Source organism: Rhincodon typus, chromosome 8 (genome assembly GCF_021869965.1).
Source record: "Rhincodon typus isolate 14 chromosome 8, sRhiTyp1.1, whole genome shotgun sequence".
Lineage (NCBI taxonomy): Eukaryota > Metazoa > Chordata > Chondrichthyes > Orectolobiformes > Rhincodontidae > Rhincodon > Rhincodon typus.
The window spans coordinates 24266675-24288991 of NC_063339.1; the positions used below are offsets into that span (position 1 = coordinate 24266675).

At 40.2% G+C, this 22317-nt stretch overlaps 1 protein-coding gene across 1 annotated transcript in view; it reads right to left on the bottom strand.

Annotated features, from left to right (window-relative positions):
• Positions 1-1837: 1837 nt before the first annotated feature.
• The window catches only part of golga5 (golgin A5), a 45942-nt gene continuing 25462 nt past the window's right edge, over positions 1838-22317 (bottom strand). The window contains exons 6-13 of the mRNA XM_048600066.1: positions 19066-19298; positions 16282-16452; positions 14123-14251; positions 12927-13025; positions 11653-11875; positions 9897-10002; positions 9683-9746; positions 1838-2206 (exon numbers count right to left, since the gene is read on the bottom strand). Coding sequence (XP_048456023.1) covers positions 2120-2206; positions 9683-9746; positions 9897-10002; positions 11653-11875; positions 12927-13025; positions 14123-14251; positions 16282-16452; positions 19066-19298 — 1112 coding nt within the window. The 3' untranslated portion in view covers positions 1838-2119. The remainder of the gene's footprint in view (positions 2207-9682; positions 9747-9896; positions 10003-11652; positions 11876-12926; positions 13026-14122; positions 14252-16281; positions 16453-19065; positions 19299-22317) is intronic.

Consider the following 22317-nt stretch of genomic DNA (forward strand, 5'->3'; position numbering starts at 1 on the left):
CAAACCGCTAAATCACCCTCAATCCCATGCCTCCATATTTTCTGCAACAGGGTTACCATTGACCAAACTCAACAGGGATCATAGACACAGTGGCTACTAGAGCCGGTCAGAGGCTGGGAATACTGCAGCAGGCAACACACCTCCCTCCTCCCCAAAGCCTGTCCACCATCTACAAGGTACAAGTCAGGAGTGTGATGGAATATTCCCCATTTGTCTGGATAAGTGCAGACCCAACAACACTCAAGAAGCTTGACACTGTCCAGAATAAAGTAGCCCGCTTAATTGGCACCACATGCAAAGCATCCACTTCCTCCACTACATGGTGGCAGCAGTGTGTAGTATCTACAAGATGTGCTGCAGAATTTTACCAAAATTCTCAGACAGCATCTTACAAACTTACGACCACTGCCAATGAGAAGGACAACAGATATATGGGAACACCACCACCTTCAAGTTCCCCTCCAAGCCACTTACCATCCTGACTTGGAAATTTATCACAGTTCCTTCACTGTCACTGGGCCAAAATCCTGGAATTCCCTCCCTTATGGCACTGTGGTTCAACCCACAGCAGGTGGACTGCAGTGGTTCGTGAAGGCAGTTCACCACCACCTTCTCAAGACAAACTAGGTATCGGCAATAAATACCGGCAATAAATACCAGCAATAAATACGGCAATAAATAGTAACGCCTACATCCCACAAATGAATAAATTTAAAAAAAGAGAATAAGTAAACATCCTGCCCAGTTTAGGGCAAAACAAAACTTTTACAAACATAGAAAATGTAAGCTGTTTGTTCAGGAAAAGATAGGCCTGTAAGAACCCAATGAGAAATTTACAATAAAGGCAAAAAAAATGTGCAAAATTATTTAATAAGTATTTTGTTTGTTTTTCCAAAGAAAACAAATAAATGTGAAGATTACTGTAAAAAGCAAGTTATGGTCAGGATAATAGACATATTTAAGGATCAACATTACTGTAAGCTGCAAAGTCAACAGGACCATGTGCAGTATGTCAAAGACTATAAATATCTTGGGCAATTGGTCACAATTAATGTTTATTGGAAATAGGAGTAATATCAGGACTAGAGAGTTGCTAATGTTTCATCACAATTCACGAAAGGGCACAGCAACAGGCTAGGAAACTACATGCCTAACAATGGCAATGGGGAACTACTATCAGAGACAAAATACGCTAATTTAACAGCATTAATCAAGGAGAGCCAGCATTGATTAATTAAAAACAATAGGACTGTCCAACAAACTAGATTGAATTCTTTGATGAGATAACAGAGGATTGATCTGAATACTGCAGTAGGTTTATGGACCGGTTATCAGAAGGGATTTGACAAAGTGGAGGACAGAGGTCTCTAAAGGTTGAAGACCCAAAAATCAAAGGGAAATGGTGGAATAGATATAAAATTTCCCCTGGCAAACGGGTTAATACATAGAAATCTTCTAGACCTCATCAGAAACCATCATTGTTGGGCACTGGAAAGGTGTTCCTGAAAAGGGAATGGCAAGGAATTCGACAAAGTTTTAGAAGGGAGTTGGTATATTACTCCAGGATGAGGAATTTACAGGGGTTCAGAATAATAGAGTTATGGGTGAGGGGTTCAGCACAACCACCTTTAAACAGCTGGCACCAGCACGTACGTGCTGAATGACATCTACCTTTGCTGCAGGTTTCTATGATTCCACAAATACAAAAATATCAAGGTCAGATCCTGGAGCAAGATGTGTAAAGTCAGTGAGCTGCATAATCTTCCCATTCTTGTTTTCAATTTTATCATGATATTATTAAGCATTCAAAAATAGTACCACACATTAAGAGTCAACATTTTTGAAATAAGTTTATTAAAAGATATTGCACAAATCAAGTCATATGTCCATCAATATAACTACATAACTGTATTGTATATACAGACTCAGAGGGGAGTGGGAAAATGCCAAGATAAGATGCAGAAGAGAATTAAACTTATTTTAAAGTTGATTTATTCTCATGATCGTAAACATATGCTAGTTCTACAGTATATACAGGCTTATTGGTATGTAGCCCTGTGCTACATAAATATATTTAAAGATCTGGATCCAACATTGATGTGCTCATGGTTACTTCTTTTCATTGACCGTCAGGTCGCGAGGAACCATGGTGTATCTCTGGTGTGTACGTCAGAAGTACTATCATTACCCAGAAGTGCAGCAGTGCCTAAAATTACAAAATCTTTCAATTAAATATATGTAGTTTTTTAAAGAACATTGTGACACTGAGAGGGCCATATTCAGAGGTACCCTGAAGGCCCATATCAAGGAAATAAATTCTTAAGGAAAGACAGCACCATCTAAACCCATGATCCAATTCCACCTAGAAGGACAATGGCAGCAAATATAAGAGAACACCACCATCTGCAAGTTCCTCTCCAAGCTACTCCCCATCTTGACTTAGAGGCAATGGCCTAGTGGTATTATCGCTGGACTGTTAATCCAGAGACACAATGTGGAATTTGAACACAATATCTGGAATTAAGAATCTAATGATGACCACGAACCCATTGTTGATTGTCAGAAAAACCCACCTGGTTCACTAATGTACTTTAGAGAAGGAAACTGCCATCCTTACCTGGTCTGGCCTACATGTGGCTCCAGACCCACCGTAATGTGGCTGACTCTGGAGTGTCCTCTGGGCAATTAGGGACAGGCAATAAACAACTGCCTGGTCAGCAACAACTTCATCCCATGAATGAATTAAAAAAACATACCTTCAGTGTCACTGGGTGAAAACCCTGCAACTCTCTACCTAAGAGTATTGTGCGTTTACCTAAAACACATTGACATTGAAAGCAGCAGCTCACCACTACCTTAAGGGCAACTAGGGATTGGTAAAATGCTAGCCCAGCCAGTGACACCCACATCCCATGAATGAATTTAGAAAATACATTCATTGTAATTTTTTTCTATTTAAAATTCCATTTTATTGCTGGTTTGGACAATTTTGTATGAATTGCACCAAATTAAGAGGAACCTTGTAGGAACGAAACACCTAAGTATTTTTGAAAAGCTCAGTCCATTGAATTTAGGTATAAGACCATGAAAATGCCTCACTTCATCTGTTCATGAATTGTTTGAGTGCAAAAAGCCAGTTGTGGTATTACCTAATGAGATTCTACCTTTTAGTAATTTTCTTTAAAATGAATTTCTTTTAAAAATACTTCACTTATATAGTTTTGATTCCCTTTATCTAATGCTTATTTTGTTTCATAAATTTCTTTTTAAGAGGGATTTTTAGCTGAATTTCATTGCTTTTTTTGTTCCTTTATGTCCCAACTATGAACTTGCATGAATGGTTAATTTACTAACAACTTTAACATATCAACCTGACGCTGCTTCTATTTTACAGGGTACTTGCTGTGTCCCCTAGCTACAGGCCTTGTGTTGGTGGCTGCAAGCCAACCAAACGTCTGGAATGCACCAAGACCAGCTGCCCCTATGACAGGTGAAGATAAGATTTTCTAACTCACTTTTTGTTGAGTTTTACATGTCTTTTGTGGCTAGTTGCACATAATTCATGTAAGGGAACCTTGGTATCAGGAACATAATATAAAAGTGTTTCAAGTCCAAACAGCTGCTTTTAATTTCAACTCTTATACATAATGTGAACACACAAGCTAAGCTCTATATAAAAAAGGACTTTGAATGAAAAATAGTCAAACACAGTGCATAAAACGTGAATACACAATCAAGGAACACAGTTATGTGCTTTAATCAGAGTGAAACTGACTACTGAATTATGCAAGTTGGCACAAATGTATCTGTCAAAGATTCAGATTTGTAGGTTTACAATTCAAATTAAACTATATACAATACATTTAAGGTATCAGTATCAATAATTTAGTTAGTAGTCAACAAGCTTTTTGGCTGCAAACAAAATCCAAGTACTATTCATGGAAGAAATTGAAGACTGTAGTCACACAATAAAGAGGGTGAAAAGCAGAAACTGTGATTAAAAACTTGAGCTATTACTTTGATAATGACGAGTCCAAGCATTAAAAGAATCTGTAGAGTAGCAGGAACACAATTGCTGAAATAAATGAAGCTTTAGCTTTTAAAATGCAGCTGTGTTGAGGAAGTTAGTAAGCAAAGAAAAGGCACATCCTCAACGATAACAGGAAAGGAATTATCAGCTCAGTGTCTTCTTGCCTACTGGGTAAGATCGATAGGCCTGGGTGGGCCTTGGTTAAGGAACAGCACAGGTTATATGTAGGGCAGTTAAGATGATACATTTATACCAAACAATTGTTTTCAACTCAACTGGCTAGAAACCCGAACTGAACTTTCAAAAAAATAAAGTTGGATGTTTTAAAATGTGACAAATACTCGAGATGGTCACCTAATTTGCATTACTGTGCCTTCCACATTACAACTCCACTGAGATACAGGCAGTACATCTGCAAAGCCCAAAGGTAATGACCTCAGAAGTTTGAATGAATTAAACATTCTATTCCATTAGCACAACATTAAGATATTCACCTGGATGGAGACAAACTATGAAACTTAATTACTTGAACAAAGATCTTGCTAAGAGGGCAACTCAAAACCAGGATGTAATCAAGTTATAATTATAACTATGTGCAACAGACAGATTGTAAACAACAGTTGCCTGCAGAAGAATAACGAGATCTTCCAGTTTCCTACTGAGAAGAGACACCATCTGATTCAGCCTGAAGTCAGCTGAGCCACCAAACTACAGACTGTGAATCCATCCTTACTACATGTACATATTTTATTCTCTACATATATTTATTTAAGCAATATTTTTTTTTAAAAAAACCAAAGAATATTTTATGATCACGGTGCTAAAGACTTAAATACTCATTAAATAGGAAAGCATACACTTTTCAAATAAAACAACGCTGCATTCAAACAAAGAAAAATAACAGGGCAAGACAGTAGCATTAAATGCCTGCTCACCCAATCGTAATAATGGACAAACTGCAAAAATTATAGCAAGATCTCGTTCCTATAGTTATGAACCTCAATAACAGCAAAAACTGCTGCCAAGTTTTTTTCTTATTCTGCTTGACATGAAATTCATCTGAGTTTTTTCAATGTGTGTGTCATACTCTAAGGGCAAGGCAAATCATTTGTGCGCAAAACAATAAACAGCTTACTTTGTCTATTTTATTTCCTCCCTCTCATTGAGAGGTTGAAATGTTGCATTCTGCATGCTTGTAAGTTAGAACCAATAGCTTTTGATACATATTTGGTCATTAGTTAGTTAGTTGGATAAACATGATTAACCAAAATTCAAATAAGCAATGCTGTTCCACGCTTTTTCTCCCCTATTTCTGATACACATTATTAACATTCAGCCCCTAGTAATACAGGTTAGGAGGTTGGACAGGAAAAGATAAATCAGCATAGAATAGACAGGACTGTTTTTATTAACTTAGCAAAATTTTAGCTTGGGCTCTGGGAAAGAAAGACACCAAACAAACATCCATAATCTTACACATCATGTACATCCTCCCAGCAGCAATGAATTCAAAACTTGTGCAAGCCAGCCTCCTTTTTCAGCTTTCATTCCCAGTCAGAACTATCTTTAATTGGTATATTTTAGGATCAGTCAGTATGAACTTTTTCAGTGTCAGATTGCTTGTCAATTACAGTCCAGGACTGACAGGAACGTGAAACATGGCTCGGTCTCTTGCCAATGTTGCTGGGCACAATAAATATTTAAACAGCAGCAGAATGGATATTTGAACAGGGAAACAAATAAAGGACAAACTACCTTCAATTCTGCACACTAGAGTAAAGAAAGTGAATTTATGTAGGCACACAAAGATTCATAATTTATCCTTTTATATCATTCCTTTGTGCATCCTTATTCTCCTTCAGCCTGCTTTTTCCACTGCACTTCTTACAGCTGTACTGTTCTTAGCAGATGTTGCATTCAAAATAGGCTGATAGCTATGTTGCTCAATACTACACTCATTTGAACAGCCGTCTAATGCACAAGCTGTTCAACGGGAAGGAGATGGCCTAGTGGTATTATCGCTGGACTGTTTATCCAGAGACCCAGAAAATGTTCTGGGTATCCAGGCTCGAATCCTGCCATGGCAGATATGGTTGACTCTTAACTGCCTCTGGACAATTAGGGATGGGCAATAAATAATGCCTGGCCAGCAATGCCCTCATTCTGTGAATGAATAAAAAAAACTGACTACTAGATACTGTGATGGTGGGGTGTGGGGTGTGGGCAGTGATAAATCCGTAGCTTGGACGTAAATACAATCTGGCAGTACACAATTATAGGCAGTCATGATAAAATCAGTTTTCTAAGGGGCTGCTTTTGCTAACGCTGTTGGGAAGGGTTTAAACTAATGTGGCAGGGGAATGAAGAGGTTAGTGGACAGTAAGGAGGTAGTAAATAAAGCCTGTAAGGAACTAGATAATGAAGTCAGTGTGACTAAGGGGAAGAGTAGGCAGAGAGCAGATGATGAATGCAGAGGGACAGATGGTCTGAGGTGCATTTGTTTTAATGCGAGAAGTGTAGTAGGTAAGGCAGATGAACTTAGGGCTTGGATTAGTACCTGGGAGTATGATGTTATTGCTATTACTGAGACTTGGTTGAGGGAAGGGTAAGATTGGCAACTAATTATCCCAGGATACAGATGCTTCAGGCGGGATAGAGAGGGAGGTAAAAGGGGTGAAGGAGTTGCATTACTGGTCAAAGAGGATATCACAGCTGTGCTGAGGGAGGGCACTATGGAGAACTCGAGCAGTGAGGCAATACGGGCAGAGCTTAGAAATAGGAAGGGTGCGGTAACAAGGTTGGGGCTGTACTACAGGCCTCCCAACAGCGAGCGTGAGATAGAGGCACAAATTATGTAGACAGATTGTGGAAAGATGTAGGAGCAACAGGGTGGTGGTGATGGGAGATTTTAATTTTCCCAACATTGACTGGGATTCACTTAGTGTTAGGGGTTTAGATGGAGCAGAATTTGTAAGGAGCATCCAGGAGGGTTTTCTAGAGCAGTATGTAAATAGTCCAACTCAGGAAGGGGACATACTGGACCTGGTGTTGGGGAATGAGCCCGGCCAGATGGTTGAAGTTTCAGTAGGGGATTACTTTGGGAATAGTGATCACAATTCCATAAGTTTTAGAATACTGACGGACAAAGACAAGAGTGGTCCTAAAGGAAGAGTGCTGAATTGGGGGAAGGCCAACTATAGCAAAATTCGACAGGAGCTGGGGAATGTGGATTGGGAGCAGCTGTTTGAGGGTAAATCCACATTTGATATGTGGGAGGCTTTTAAAGAGAGGTTGATTAGAGTGCAGGACAGACATGTCCCTGTGAAAATGAGGGATAGAACGGGCAAGATTAGGGAACCATAGATGACAGGTGAAATTGTGAGACGAGCAAAGAGGAAAAAGGAAGCATACACAAGGACTAGGCAACTGAAAACAGACGAAGTTTTGGAAGAATATCCGGAAAGTAGGACCAATCTGAAACGAGGAATTAAGAGGGCTAAAAGGGGTCATGAAATATCTTTAGCAAACAGGGTTAAGGAAAATCCCAAAGCCTTTTATTCATACATAAGGAACAAGAGGGTAACTAGAGAAAGGGTTAGCCCACTCAAGGACAAAGGAGGGAAGTTATGCGAGGAGTCAGGAAATGAGTGAGATTCTTAATGAGTGCTTTGCGTCGATATTCACTGAGGAGAGGGACATGATGGATGTTGAGGTTAGGGATAGATGTTTGATTACTGTAGGTCAAGTCAGCATAAGAAGGGGGGGTAGTGTTGGGTATTCTAAAAGGCAGGTCCAGATGGGATCTATCCCAGGTTACTGAGGGAAGCAAGAGAGGAAATAGCTGGGGCCTTAACAGATATCTTTGCAGCATCCTTGAGCACAGGTAAGGTCCCGGAGGACTGGAGAATTGCTAATGTTGTTCCCTTGTTTAAGAAAGGTAGCAAGGATAATCCAGGTAATTATAGACCGCTGAGCCTGACATCAGTGGTGGGGAAGCTGCTGGAGAAGATACTGGGGGATAGGATCTATTTACATTTGGAAGAAAATGGGCTTATTAGTGATAGACAGCATGGTTTTGTGCAGGGAAGGTCATGTCTTACCAACTTGATAGAATTCTTTGAGGAAGTGACAAAGTTGATAGATGAGGGAAGGGCTGTAGAAGTCATATACATGGACTTCAGTAAGCCATTTGATAAGGTTCCCCATGGTAGGCTGATGGAGAAAGTGAAGTCACATGGGGTCCAGGGTGTACTAGCTAGATGGATAGAGAACTGGCTGGGCAACAGGAGACAGAGGGTTGTAGTGGAAGGGAGTTTCTCAAAATGGAGAACTGTGACCAATGGTGTTCCACAGGAATCCGTGTTGGGACCACTGTTGTTAGTGATATACATAAATGATCTGGAGGAAGGTATAGATGGTCTGATTAGCAAGTTTGCAGATGACACTAAGATTGGTGGAGTAGCAGATAGTGAAGGGGACTGTCGGAAAATGCAGCAGAATGCAGACAGACTGGAGAATTGGGCGGAGAAATGGCAGATGGAGTTCAATCGAGGCAAATGCGAGGTGATGCATTTTGGAAGATCCAATTCAAGAGCGAACTATATGGTAAACGGAAAAGCCCTGGGGAAAATTGATGCACAGAGAGATCTGGGTATTCAGGTCCACTGTACCCGGAAGGTGGCAACGCAGGTCGATAGAGTGGTCAAGGAGGCATACGGCATGCTTTCATTCATCGGACGGGGTATTGAGTACAAGAGTTGGCAGGTCATGTTACAGTTCTATAGGACTTTGGTTCGACCACATTTAGAATACTGCATACAGTTCTCGTCATCACATTACCAAAAGGATGTGGATGCTTTGGAGAGGGTGCAGAGGAGGTTCACCAGGATGTTGCCTGGTATGGAGGGGGTTAGCTATGAAGAGAGGTTGAGTAGATTAGGATTATTTACATTAGAAAGACGGAGGTTGAGGGAGAACCTGATTGAGGTCTACAAAATCATGAGAGGTATAGACAAGGTAGATAGCAAGAAGCTTTTTCCCCAGAGTGGGAGACTCAATTACTAGGGGTCACGATTTCAAGGTGAGGGGGGAAAAGTTTAAGGGAGATATGCGTGGAAAGTTCTTTAGGCAGAGGGTGGTGGGTGCCTGGAACGCGCTGCCAGCGGAGGTGGTAGAGGCGGGCACGATAGCGTCATTTAAGATGTATCTGGACAGATACATGAATGCGCAAGGAGCAGAGGGATACAGATCCTTGGAAAATAGGCGACAGGTTTAGATAGAGGATCTGGATCGGCACAGGCTTGGAGGGCCGAAGGGCCTGTTCCTGTGCTGTAATTTTCTTTGTTCTTTGTTCTAAATGGTACCTATCTAGCCATTGGGATTAAGAGCAGCAGCAGCAATGGGAGTAACAGAGCCAGCAGCAGTCATGTGGTGATTGCAGGGTGAAAATCTGAACTGAAGTTGTAACAGAGGCTTGAAAAGTTGCAGTTGGCCCAGAGGACATCTAATCTGCTGCTATCATAGATAATTGAAATCTTTAGCACCACCCATCTAAACACGTTCTAATGGGCCTTAAAATCAGAATCTAAATATTGAGACATAGCATAAACCAGAATCAGACATACATTGTAACTGGTAAAAGAATAAACTCACCATATAAATAATTACAAATACCCTTGCAATTGGATATCGCCTCAGAAAAATTCCTAACCGGATGCTGTAAAAGATATGAGGCATTATTTCCACTGCCATCACCATAAGATAGAAATAAATCAAAACATATTATTAAAAACATACAAATCTACATATTCTAGTCACAATTACATTGTTAAAAAAGAAGTCTAAGCAAGATTCAGCAGCAATTTACCTGAATCGGTCTATTGTATTTGCTGCTTTTCGGACTTTCCCATACATTCCTGCAGTAGGACTGTCTGTTTCACTGAAAAGAACTGGAACGTTCCTCATACGAGCACCTGGTTCAAGCACAATATATGCATGAAGTATTTTAACAATTCACAGATCCATGTGGTTTTTCTAAAGCAACTATATGTGAAAAGACTTGGCCCATAATTTCTTTGGTTAGCAGCAAAATAATGCTGCTTGCATCCAATTTCAAACAAATGAGCTCATAAAGACCTTGCGACTGTAGCATGGATTTCACCATCCCTGTCATTTAGTTCTGGCTCAGCTATGGAGGATTGCTAGTGTGTAGCAATGAGGTAATCAAGTAGGCTTAGAAGCTAACTGCACTGAAGCATGATGCTTTAACAATAAAATTAGATTTTCAGAGCCAGAGAGGTTGTTCATCATTTAGTAAGCTGCTAAAAAACCCAATTACACATTATTCAGCAACATGTAAATTTTACAAGAAAATTTGGGAAGACAAACCCACACAACAAGTAAAACTTCCTGGCAATCCAAGTGATTTCTAAACTTGCCATCTGTGATTGCTACAACTGTACAGCTTATGGAAGAGTGGAAAATCAATGACAGCAATTTAATGGTGAGCATGTAATGTCAAAAGTTGCTATCAGTTTCAAATCACTCAATGAAAACTGATGGTTCTACTGTCATTACAACAAAATTTAGACATTTAACCAGTACTTCAATGACAGGAAATGATTCCTGATTCACAATGCAGCGGGACAACACTTGTTATTTAAATAGTTACACAATAAGACATCTTATACAACAATGTCATGTTCTAATCATTATTCTGATACACAAGTAATTAAAGTTGTTTACAGTTGCACTGAAACTCAAACAAACATGATTGCAGGGAATACATCAGGGAGCAAAATCATAATTCTCATTCCACTAGGGAAAGGATCTGGGTTACAAAAAGGGGTAATTATACTGTTTCTGACATGAGATTCACATCATGAAACCACTCCCAACTACACATCAGTGACTATTACTTAATCAAATCCAGAGCAAAACTGATTTTCCACTGGGAATAAAAATTGTGTAAATGTAAGTTTATTAAACAGGGCCACAAATACATCCAAGACCATTTTAAATCAACTGTGTACTTTCTGCTACCAGACTGGCACAGAAATTTGGTGCCTCAATTGTCAACAATCTGTGACAAGAATTGGAAGCTGACTCCGTAGATATCTGCAAGCGTGGTGCCATCAATTTGCTCCTCCACTCTCCCCTTTGACCCGCTCCCACTTCACACAACAACCCGCTCAGTTTGCTGCCAAGCTCCAGATCCCTCACTACCTTCCTCCCACTTGATACCTTGCTCCCAGGGACAGTGATAGCATAGTAGCAGGATGGTAACTGGGAGGGAGGCAGTGTGGGGTCAGAAGCAGGGTGCTGGACGTGTTTGCAATGCAGCAGTGACTAAATCACACAATCTCATTTTGAATTAATTTAAAACATTTGGAAAAACATTCTTTATTGCTGTTATTCTCTGACACATTTACCTCACTGTAGAGCTACTGACAGTGATGTCACAAGCACTGTGATTTATTTGGAAGTGACACACCCCTACAGGTGCATCGATTAAAGCTGCATTTGTTGCCAAAGACTTCATCTTAGACTATCCTCCAGCCTTTCAGTTCTAATCGAAGAACTTTCTAAAGAAGCACCCAGCACTGAAAGTTATACTTGCTTACCTTCATTGTTTTCCAATAATGATACATTAACAGCAGGGCCATTAACATTGCTTCCCTGTACACTCTTGAGCTGCTGCTCAAGGCGTTCCAATTGGAAGACAAGTGAGTTCTTCTCTGTACTGAGAGCCTCCAGCATGGTCTGTTTCTGGATCAAAGTCTCAGTCAATTGGTGAAGTCGGTTTTCTAGTTCAGTGTGGCTATTACTCATAGCTTTGTTGGTGAGCTGAAGGTTTTTTTGTACAGGTGTGGGGGAGGGGTTTGAAAATAAACAAAACACAGCATGAAGTAATTACAGATGTTTACAATGCAGAAAAAAATTGAACAATCAATGTCTACTTTGGACCAATTTAAAATTACTCCCACTGCCCATCTGTTTACCATGTAAGGTGATTAGCTACAGATTTTTAGAAACCATAGCATCTCTCTGTTCATGATATAGCTTGAGGGAGTTAATCCACACCAAGCATGGAGAAAGGCAAAAGGTAGGTCTGCATGGAGTACCATTACCCATTCAGGAAGTGAACCCAAGACGTTGGCACCATTCTGCATTATACACCAGCCAACTGAGCTAACTGCTTTCTTACCCATAGCCATGTTTATTTTCTGCTTAAATATAAATTTGCTTTGCCCTGAATTAAAGTTCTGGTATATGCCTCAACCACTCCCTGTGTAATGAAGCACAACATTAAACAGCTGTAAATGCACTTATAGCTTTATGGGGAATTATATACACTTAGCATATGTTTCTGCAATTGACAATAATCATATCTTCATAGTTGTTCCACATCTCACCTTCCATATTTTCACAGTCTACCGTTATTCTGTACATAAAAATTAATGTTTTTGAAAGGAGATTGTATCTTTTCCTCCTGAACAGAAATAGTCACAATTCTACTGAATCAGCTAAAACCCTTCACTGAGGTTATCTTGCGATCTGCATGGTTGTGATCTGGACTTCCAGATGGAAGCTGTAAGTTCATTTCAGTATAGCAGAAAACGTGACCTGCACTTTTCTAGCAAAAACAAAATCCTAGTCTCTAGACTTGCATCTTCCTCAAACCCAACATCACTTTCCCTCAGCTTCCCACGTACAAAGTGGTATCTTCCACATGTTAACATGTAGGTCCCAGGTTCAAGCATTCTCATTTTGAATCTCCAACTATAAACATGTCATGTTCACTACATCAGAATTAACATGGAAATATTTTGAAGATGTGGAGGTAAGCTATCATATTTCACCCAAGTGAATATAAAACAGACAAGTGAAGTAGTACCTGGTTCCGAAGCTTCTGAATTTCCTCCTCTCGGTCCTTGATTCTGGAGTGCAGTGTGTTTTTTGTCCTGTGTAGTTCCTCTTCAACATACTGAAACTCCTATAAATTCAAACCAGAGTGATAAAAATAAATGGGTGGTTATTAAATAAAATATGCAGAAGCTTCATTAGCCAACTTCTTCCACATGAAAGTAGCTTTTCTTTTTATTCATTAACAGGATGAGGGCATCGCTGGCTACGCAGCATTTATTGCCCATCCTTAATTGTCCAGAGGGCAGTTCAGAGTCAACCACATTGCCATGGGTCTGGAGTCACATGTAGACGAGACCAGGTGAGGATGGCAGTTTCCTTCCCTAAAGGACATTTGCAAATGAGATGGGTTTTTCTATCAATCGACGATGGATTCATGATCATCATTAGATCCATAATTCCAGATATTTTATCGAATTCAAATTCCACCATTTGCCATGGTGGGATTTGAACCTGGTCCCCAGAACGTTATCTGGGTCTCTGGATTAATAGTCCAGCGATAATACCATCAGGCCCGCTTGTGTATGTTCCATTAGATAACTCGGGCTTATTGTGAACCATTTTCATATTCAAGAAATGTTACAAATTAGCACAACTCATTGAGAAAAACTTTCCTTTTCTAAGTAGTGCCCTAAAGTATGAAAGTCCAGTGACACTTTACAAATTTGAATTGAAAATTTGATTGAGCCAATAAGCATTTGAAAGTTGCACTCGTCAGTTTTCTTGAAATATAGGAAAACTACAGAAGAAAAAGTGTATGCCCATACCTGTATGCTTAGAAATTTTACATTATCAACTCAAAGTTTGGAAAAAAAAAGAAAAATCCATTTTACTTCATAATACTAAAGAACTCTGTATCTGCTGGTGAAAGACCAATGGTGTAGAGCACCATCTAAAGAACTAAGCCTGACCATATTAGAAAGGTAAACTATATTTCCCTTCACTGATCGAAATACTTGTCTTGAATATCAAAGGTTAGTTTTTCTAGTAATTTTACACAGCACACTAAACAGATTTACATAAAGCAGAGAGGGGCCAATGTTTCAATATTTCAATAGTCCTAATAAGCATAATGCAGTGCATATTTGTGCCACAGAACAAGTGAAAATAATATAAATAGGTGATAACATCAATGTTAAGAACAGTTAGGAACAAATTATGCTTTGCCTGTTTTTGTCGGTCCAGTTCGGCCTCCAGCTCCTTTTTGGTTCCTGTTAGTGTGTTGATTTGTTCTTGTAGTTCTAGTATTTGTTCCCTGGATGACTCTGCCTCACCCAATTGCTGTGTCTCTGTATCCTGTCATTGATGTCAAGTGAACAAGTTTAATCAGTAAGCAGAATTTAATGTTTGCACATATGTCCAGCTATACCTAACTTTATATTTCCTTAAATGCATTTAAAGTAATACAATTATTCAATTTTAATTCTCATTATTTATAAAGTCAATGCTTCAAATAGGATGGGGATGGAATTACAAAGTTATACTCCATAGCAAAACCTGGATACATACAGAAAAAAGGAAAATAGCAATAGCGCTTGGTTCAGTCACCAACAAATTAGCCCGAACTCTGTTACTGAATATGTGCAATAAAACATTATGTTAATTTTCCTTTATTCCTATTTGTTAATCTTCATCTATTACCCAAGGTGGTGTACTGAAATTGGGACTTTGATATCACTGAAAACAAAAAGGCTTATTATTGAAGATTTTAAGTTCTTGACCTTTCCTCTTATCAGTAAAAGTTGTTTCAGATTTTTTTTGTAAAATGAACCTTTCAGCCAAAAAGTGTTGCACCATGATAACTGTTGTCACAATCAACTAGTTTTGTGATGTTACACTGCAGCAAATTCCTATATTGAAATACACTTCAATTTAACAATTATTTTATTGCTATTCAAGGCACTTGGTGGTAACATACACACACGAGAATATAGCTTGTAGACATACAGCTGATATAGCACCTCCTGGTGGCAATGGCCAAGTACAACATTGACAGACTGATTCAGGAAAACTTTCTGCTTACATGAACCTGATTCTGAATAGAAAATTAAAAAATACAGACAATCATACCCTGGAGTAATTTGTGCCAGGAGTCCATAAGAGCTTAACTACATATCAAAACAATCCCATGTGCACCATTAAAAAACTCTCTCCTCACTCATTGGAAGTGGTACACAGTTTTCAACTTTACCCAAACCCGACAGTTTGTGCATCTGTACAAGGCCACATAAAAAATTTAGACTTGTTACTGACCTGAATTCTACCAATGAACTGCGAATATTGAATTGGTACTTTTGCTGAAGCTCATTTGTTTTGGACAGTGAAATATTGGCTAGCTTTTGTTTTGGCACATAATTCTCAACATGTGGACATCGTTGGAAAGACTAACATTTACTGATCATCTGTAGTCGTTACAATGAAGTGATGGAAGGTCTTCTCCATTAATCACTACAAAGTGATGCAATTGAGTGGCTTGCTAGGAAAATTACCTAGGCAGTTAAGAATTAACAGGGACTGGGAGTCTCATTATCAATTACTCTGATCAAGACAATTAAAACAGAATAACGTGTGCATAACGGTGGCCAAAGTGCCATTTCAATTATCAGGTGCTGGAGCAACCCGACTTTCAGACAAGAAACACATGAACAACAGTTGAAAATCCCAATGACCCCACCCTCTCCTGCACCAAAAGTGCCTCCCATGTACAGAAACACAAAACAGGATCAGGAGTCAGTTCACTCCTTTGAGTCTGATCTGTGATCTGATATGACCATGGTTGATCATTCAACTCAATACCTAGTTCTCGCTTTTTTCACATACCCTTTGATCCCTTTAGCCATATAAAGTATATCTAACTCCTTCCTGAAAGCATTCCAAGTTTTGGCCTCAACTATTGTGGCTGAGAATTCCTCAAGTTCATCCTCACCGGGTGGGAAGAAATTTCTCCTCATCTCAGTCCTAAATGGTCTACTCTGTATCTTTTGGCTGTAAACCCTAGGTATGGACTTGCCAGTCATTGGGTTTATCCTTCCTGCATTTACACTAGTCCTTTTGGAATTTGATAGGTTTCCATAAGGTCCTACCCACCCACATTCTTCTAAAATCCACTGAATACAGTCCTGACCAATCATCTGTCTACATATATCAGATCTGATACCTGGGAGTACAGTCTGGTAAACCTTTGTTGCACTCCCTCCATAGTCAGAACATCCATTCACAGACATGGGGTCAAATTCTTGTCTGAGCAGTCAATGACTGCTAAAGCAAACAACAAAGTGCATTTTTTGCAAGAATTTTACAACTGTTGGAAGTAGGTAATCGATTACCTGTAATTCCACCCTCAGCTGCTGGATGTGACCCAGCAGTTTTTGGACTTCTTCACGTTGCATGTCACGTTCATGCCGTAGTTCTTCCAGTTCCATGGTGCTGACAGCATGGCTTTCTAAACCTTCGATTCCAGAACCTTCTTTCAGGCTGTTAATCAATTTCTCTTTGGACTGTGGAAATAATGTGCATTAATACTTCTTAACAACAAATTTGTTTAACATTGGAATTGTAACTGAGAAAATCCATTTATTGCAGACCACTGTATAAATCTACTTTATAATAATCAGTACCTCTCAAATCCACAGAACAAATTCGTAACTTCAATGGGAAGTACAATATGTAAATTTTACAGCATCTGATTTAATTTTGATAAATTCTATTCAAAATAGTTAAAGTGGATCATTAGATCAAAGGCAATATGCTAATTTTATATTTAAGAATCTGACCTACAATGAGTCATTGCTGGGAAAAAAACTACAAAGAGGTAAAATGACAGGGATGTTACAAATATGGAAGCTGATTTTAAGCTACACATTTTTGTCCCCGAAGCACACTTTTGCCATCTACTGACCAATATCAATTCTGTAAAGCAACAGACAAAAACATATAAAAATGCATTCACACTCAGATATAACCATTAGAATCAATAGTATTTTACAATCACGTCTACGAACAGTCAGCATTAAATCCCGGAAACAAAGTCTTTTAGTCTAGAGGAGACCGGGCAATTTATCACAGCTTTTCAACTCAGCTAGCTTAAATACATTCTCTTGCTCTTTTCACTTTTATGTTGTTTCTTATTGAATATTTATTCCAAGGCTTTCTAAATGTTATAATTTCTAATAGCTACTAATATCGTGCAATAACTCTGGTGAAAATGCTTTTCCTGTTCTGACAGTAATAATTCAAAATTATGCCCCATTCAGCACAAACCTGTTGCTTTCAAGATATAGCAGACTGCAGCTCTTTTTTGCAGAGCCTAGAGTCTGGGACATAAATATCAAATCATGTCTCAACACCTTGATTTAAGGGGAGGCAAATCCCTGGTGGTACTAACATTAGACTAATAATTCAGAGGTTCAGGTCATTTTCTGGGCTTTCAGGTTTGAACTTACCACGGCAGATAGTGGAATATATAAAATCAATAAAAATGTGTAACGCAGAGGCTAACAACCATGAAACCATTGTTAATTGCTGGAAAAATCTATTTGGTTTACTGGTGTCCTTTGCAAGGGAAACAGATATCTTTTCTTGGTCTAGCCTACATATCACTTCTCTGGAGCATTGGAGGCTGAGGGATGACCTTATAGAGGTTTTTAAAATCATAAGGACATAGAGACAGTAATTAGATAAGGTCTTTTCATCTGGGGTGAGTGGAGTCCAAAACCAGAGGGCTTAGGTTTAAGGTGGGAGGGGATAGATTTAAAAGGGACCTAAGGGGCAAGTTTTTCACAGAGGGAGGTGCATGTACGGAATGAGCTGCTAGAAGGAGCAGGAGGCTGGTACAGTTACATTTAAAAGGCATCTGAATGGATATATGAATAGGAAGGTTTTAAAAGGATATGGTCCAAATGCGGGCAAATGGGACTAAATTTATTTAGGATATCTGGTCGGCATGAACGAGTTGGACCGAAGGATCTGTTTCTGCGCTGTATATCTCTATGACTCTAAAAAGAAATGTTTCTAGGAACATGGGCCAAGCACAGTAAGGTGGGACTAGTTTAGTCTGGGATTATGGTCGGCATGGACTGGTCATACTGAATGATCTGTCTCTGTGCTGTATGACTATGACTCCAGGCCCACAGGAATGATGCTGATTTTTAAAAACCGAAAGAACTGTGGATGCTGTAAATCAGGAACAAAAACAAAGTTGCTGGAAAAGCTCAGCAGGTCTGGCAGCATCTGTGAAGGAAAAAAACAGAGTTAATGTTTCGCATCCGGTGACCCTTCCTCAGAACTTCAGAAGTTCTGAGGAAGGGTCACCAGACCCGAAACGTTAACTCTGTTTTTCTCCTTCACAGATGCTGCCAGACCTGCTGACCTTTACCAGTAACTTTGTTTTTGTTCACGATGCTGATTTTCAACTGGCTTCTGGGCAATTAGGGAAGGGCCCAAAATGATGTCATAACCAGCGATTCCCACATCCCATGACTGAATTTAAAAAAGTGACCAACATTACTGCATTTTCTAAAGATAAACAGAGGTTTTCTGTATTTCCTGGGGATGTTTTGCTAGGCCTTGATAAGACCACATCTAGAGTAGTGTATGGTTTTGATCTCCTTATTTATAAGATGCACTAGCAATTCACAGAAGGTTCACTTGACTGCTTCCTGGGATGAGAAAGCTATTGTGTAAGGAAAGGTTTAACTGATTGAGTCTGCATCCATAGTAGTTCAGAAGACTAAGAGGTGATCTTATTGAAAGATGCAAGATGGATGTTGAAAGTATATTTCCCTTTTGTGTGAAAGGCTAGAACTAGGGGACAGTTTAAAAATAAGGACATTCCATTTAGGAGAGGTTAAAAAGAAATATTTTCTGAATGTTGAGAGATTGTGGAATTCTTCCACAGAGAGCAGTGGAGGTGGCAGCATTGAAAATCTTTAGGACAGGAGAGATAGATTTTTGACTAACAAGAGAGTTGAATGGCAATAGGGGTAGACGGGAAGGTGCAGTAGAGGTTACAATCAGACCAGCCATGACCTTGTCAGATGGCAACGTAGCTTGAGCGGCCAAAAGGCATACTCCCACTCCAAATTTCTATTTTCACGTAACCTTGTTCACACCTGAAGAATTCTGGTAGCCTTTTGCTTGTAGTCCATTAGTTCCTGTTTAGCCAAATCCAAGCTGGTCTTAACAGTTTTGAGCTGTTGCTGTTGATCATCTGCCCTCTTCTTCTCTTCAATCACCTTTCTCTCAGATGCAGTCAGTGTTTCTGCAAGACTTTGGCGTTCAAGTTCCACCTTATTGAGTCTAGCTGCAAATTCATTCTGAACAGAAGACAAAAGACATGTTTCAGCTCATCTCATACATCTTATACATTCTTGAGAAAAAAGCAGGTGAATTTTAATCATTTTCATGCCTTATAGGTCAAGGAAGTACAGCCAAAGGAGATCTGGAAATACGACATAATTTTATGTATCACATCTAATGAAAAAGGGATACTTCATATTGTCCTGGCAATTGCTCATGCTCAGATATTCACAGGAAAGTAAATTTATGTCCACTTCTTACTCACTGACCAGACCTCAGACATGGATAATGGAGTGCTCTTGGCATCCAAGATAAGGGGACAAGAGAAGATTGAATAGATATGCGGAAAAAAAAATCATTTTATGTTTATTACTCAAGAGTTCCGTCAATTAAGATGACAAGGAGCATGAAGGTGAACTGGAAAGAGGCTAAGTAAAGCTAAGGCGTTCCAAGATCTTCCTTGAAACTTCAGTAAACATGGAAGCTTCCAGAAGTTCGACCATCATGGATGATAAATTAATCATTTAGCGAGTTAGACAACAGGTAGGGCAGGAAGAACTAGATATTGCCCGAAGTTATACTGCTTTTCTTAATTCAAATAAATTACTAATTTCCAGGTATGAAAAATAAGCATTTTTAAAAAATTTAGTACATGTGCATTTTTGTTTTACATTTGTCTCCCTGCTCCATTATAGAATGGTGAAAGATAGAACTTAAATCAATACTAATCAGGTCAACTCACTAATAGGGAAAGTGGAAAATTGGCAGGTGGCAGCCATATTATTTCTCCCACTACAGGCTTTGCAAACTACTTATCCCCACTCATATTTGCTCGGCATCCAGAAAATATGACATGCAAAAAAAAGTATCCCGAATGAATAAAATTGTCACCCCAACCCTTTATTTGGTTTCTTTCTGCAATGACAAACAAGCTTTTTTCAGTTGTTTCAGCGGCGGGAGTCCGGGAGGAAGCGCAAGGGCAGCCTGGGAAGGTGAGCTTTTCGATTATAAAAGTCTTACCTCGCGTGACTCCATTTTTGGAGTAAGTGAGGTAATATATTTGGGTGGTTGCTTTACCCGAAACACTACCTAGGTAGTGTCTCCCACCCATCTTCCTCCTCTAACAAAAAAAAAGGTTCTGAGCGCTGATTTGGTAAGGCTACTAGTTTTTTTTTTATTTGTCTGTTTGGGAATTCAGAACAGTGGGAATGGATGTTAGGGCAGTTGTATGCTCCTCCTGTAGAATGTGGGAGGTAAGGGTCACCACTAGTGTCCCCACTGACTTCATCTGCGGGAAGTGCACCCAACTCCAGCTCCTCAGAAACGGTGTTAGGGAACTGGAGCTGGATGAACTTCGGATCATTCGGGAGGCTGAGCGGGTAATTGAGAGGAGTTACAGGGAGGTAGTCACACCTCAGGTACAGGAAAAAAGTAGATGGGTTACAGTCAGGGGACGGAAAGGGAACAGGCAGACAGTGCAGGGATCCCCTGTGGCCATTCCCCTCAAAAACAAGTATACTGTTTTGGATACTGTTTGGGCAGGGGGACTTACCAGGGGTAAGCCATCAGGTACAGGTCTCTGGCACAGAGTCTGTCCCTGTTGCTCAGAAGGGAAGGGGGGAGAGGAGGAGAGCATTAGTCATTGGGGACTCCATAGTTAGGGGGACAGATAGGAGATTCTGTGGGAACGAGAGAGACTCGTGGTTGGTGTGTTGCCTCCCAGGTGCCAGGGTCCGTGATGTCTCGGATTGTGTTTTCAGGATCCTTAACGGGGATGGTCCACATAGGCACCAACGACATAGGTAGGAAAAAGGATGGGGACGTAAGACAGAAATTCAAGGAGCTAGGGTGGAAGCTTAGAGCTAGAACAAACAGAGTTGTTATCTCTGGTTTGTTACCCGTGCCACGTGCTAGCGAGGCGAGGAATAGGGAGAGAGAGCAGTTGAACACGTGGCTACAGGGATGGGGCAGGAGGGAGGGATTCAGATACCTGGATAATTGGGGCTCATTCTGGGGTAGGTGGGACCTCTACAAACGGGATGGTCTACACCTGAACCAGAGGGGTACCAATATCCTGGGGGGGAAATTTGCTAATGCTCTTCGGGAGGGTTTAAACTAATTCAACAGGGGGATGGGAACTTGAATTGTAGCTCCAGTGTACAGGAGGTTGAGAGTAGTGAGGTCATAAATAAGGTTTCAAGGTCGCAGGAGTGTACCGGCAGGCAGGAAGGTGGTTTGAGGTGTGTCTACTTCAATGCCAGGAGCATCCGGAATAAGGTGGGTGAACTTGCAGCATGGGTTGGTACCTGGGACTTTGATGTTGTGGCCATTTCGGAGACATGGATAGAGCAGGGACAGGAATGGTTGTTGCAGGTTCCGGGGTTTAGATGTTTCAGTAAGATCAGGGAAGGTGGTAAAAGAGGGGGAGGTGTGGCATTGTTAGTCAAGGACAGTATTACGGTGGCAGAAAGGATGTTTGATGACAACTCGTCTACTGAGGTAGTATGGGCTGAGGTTAGAACCAGGAAAGGAGAGGTCACCCTGTTGGGAGTTTTCTATAGGCCTCCGAAAAGTTCCAGAGATGTAGAGGAAAAGATTGCAAAGATGATTCTGGATAGGAGCGAAAGTAACAGGATAGTTGACATGGGGGACTTTAACTTTCCAAATATTGACTGGAAACGCTATAGTTCGAGTACTTCAGATGGGTCAGTTTTTGTCCAATGTGTGCAGGAGGATTTCCTGACACAGTAATGTAGATAGGCCAACAAGAGGCGAGGCCACATTGGATTTGGTACTGGGTAATGAACCAGGCCAGGTGTTAGATTTGGAGGTAGGTGAGCACTTTGGTGATAGTGACCACAATTCGGTTACGTTTACTTTAGCGATGGAAAGGGATAGGTATATACCGCAGGGCAAGAGTTAAAGCTGGGGGAAAGGCAATTATGAGGTGATGAGGCAAGATTTAGGATGCATAGGATGGAGAAGGAAACTGCAGGGGCTGGGCACAATTGAAATGTAGAGCTTGTTCAAGGAACAGCTACTGCATGTCCTTGAGAAGTATGTAC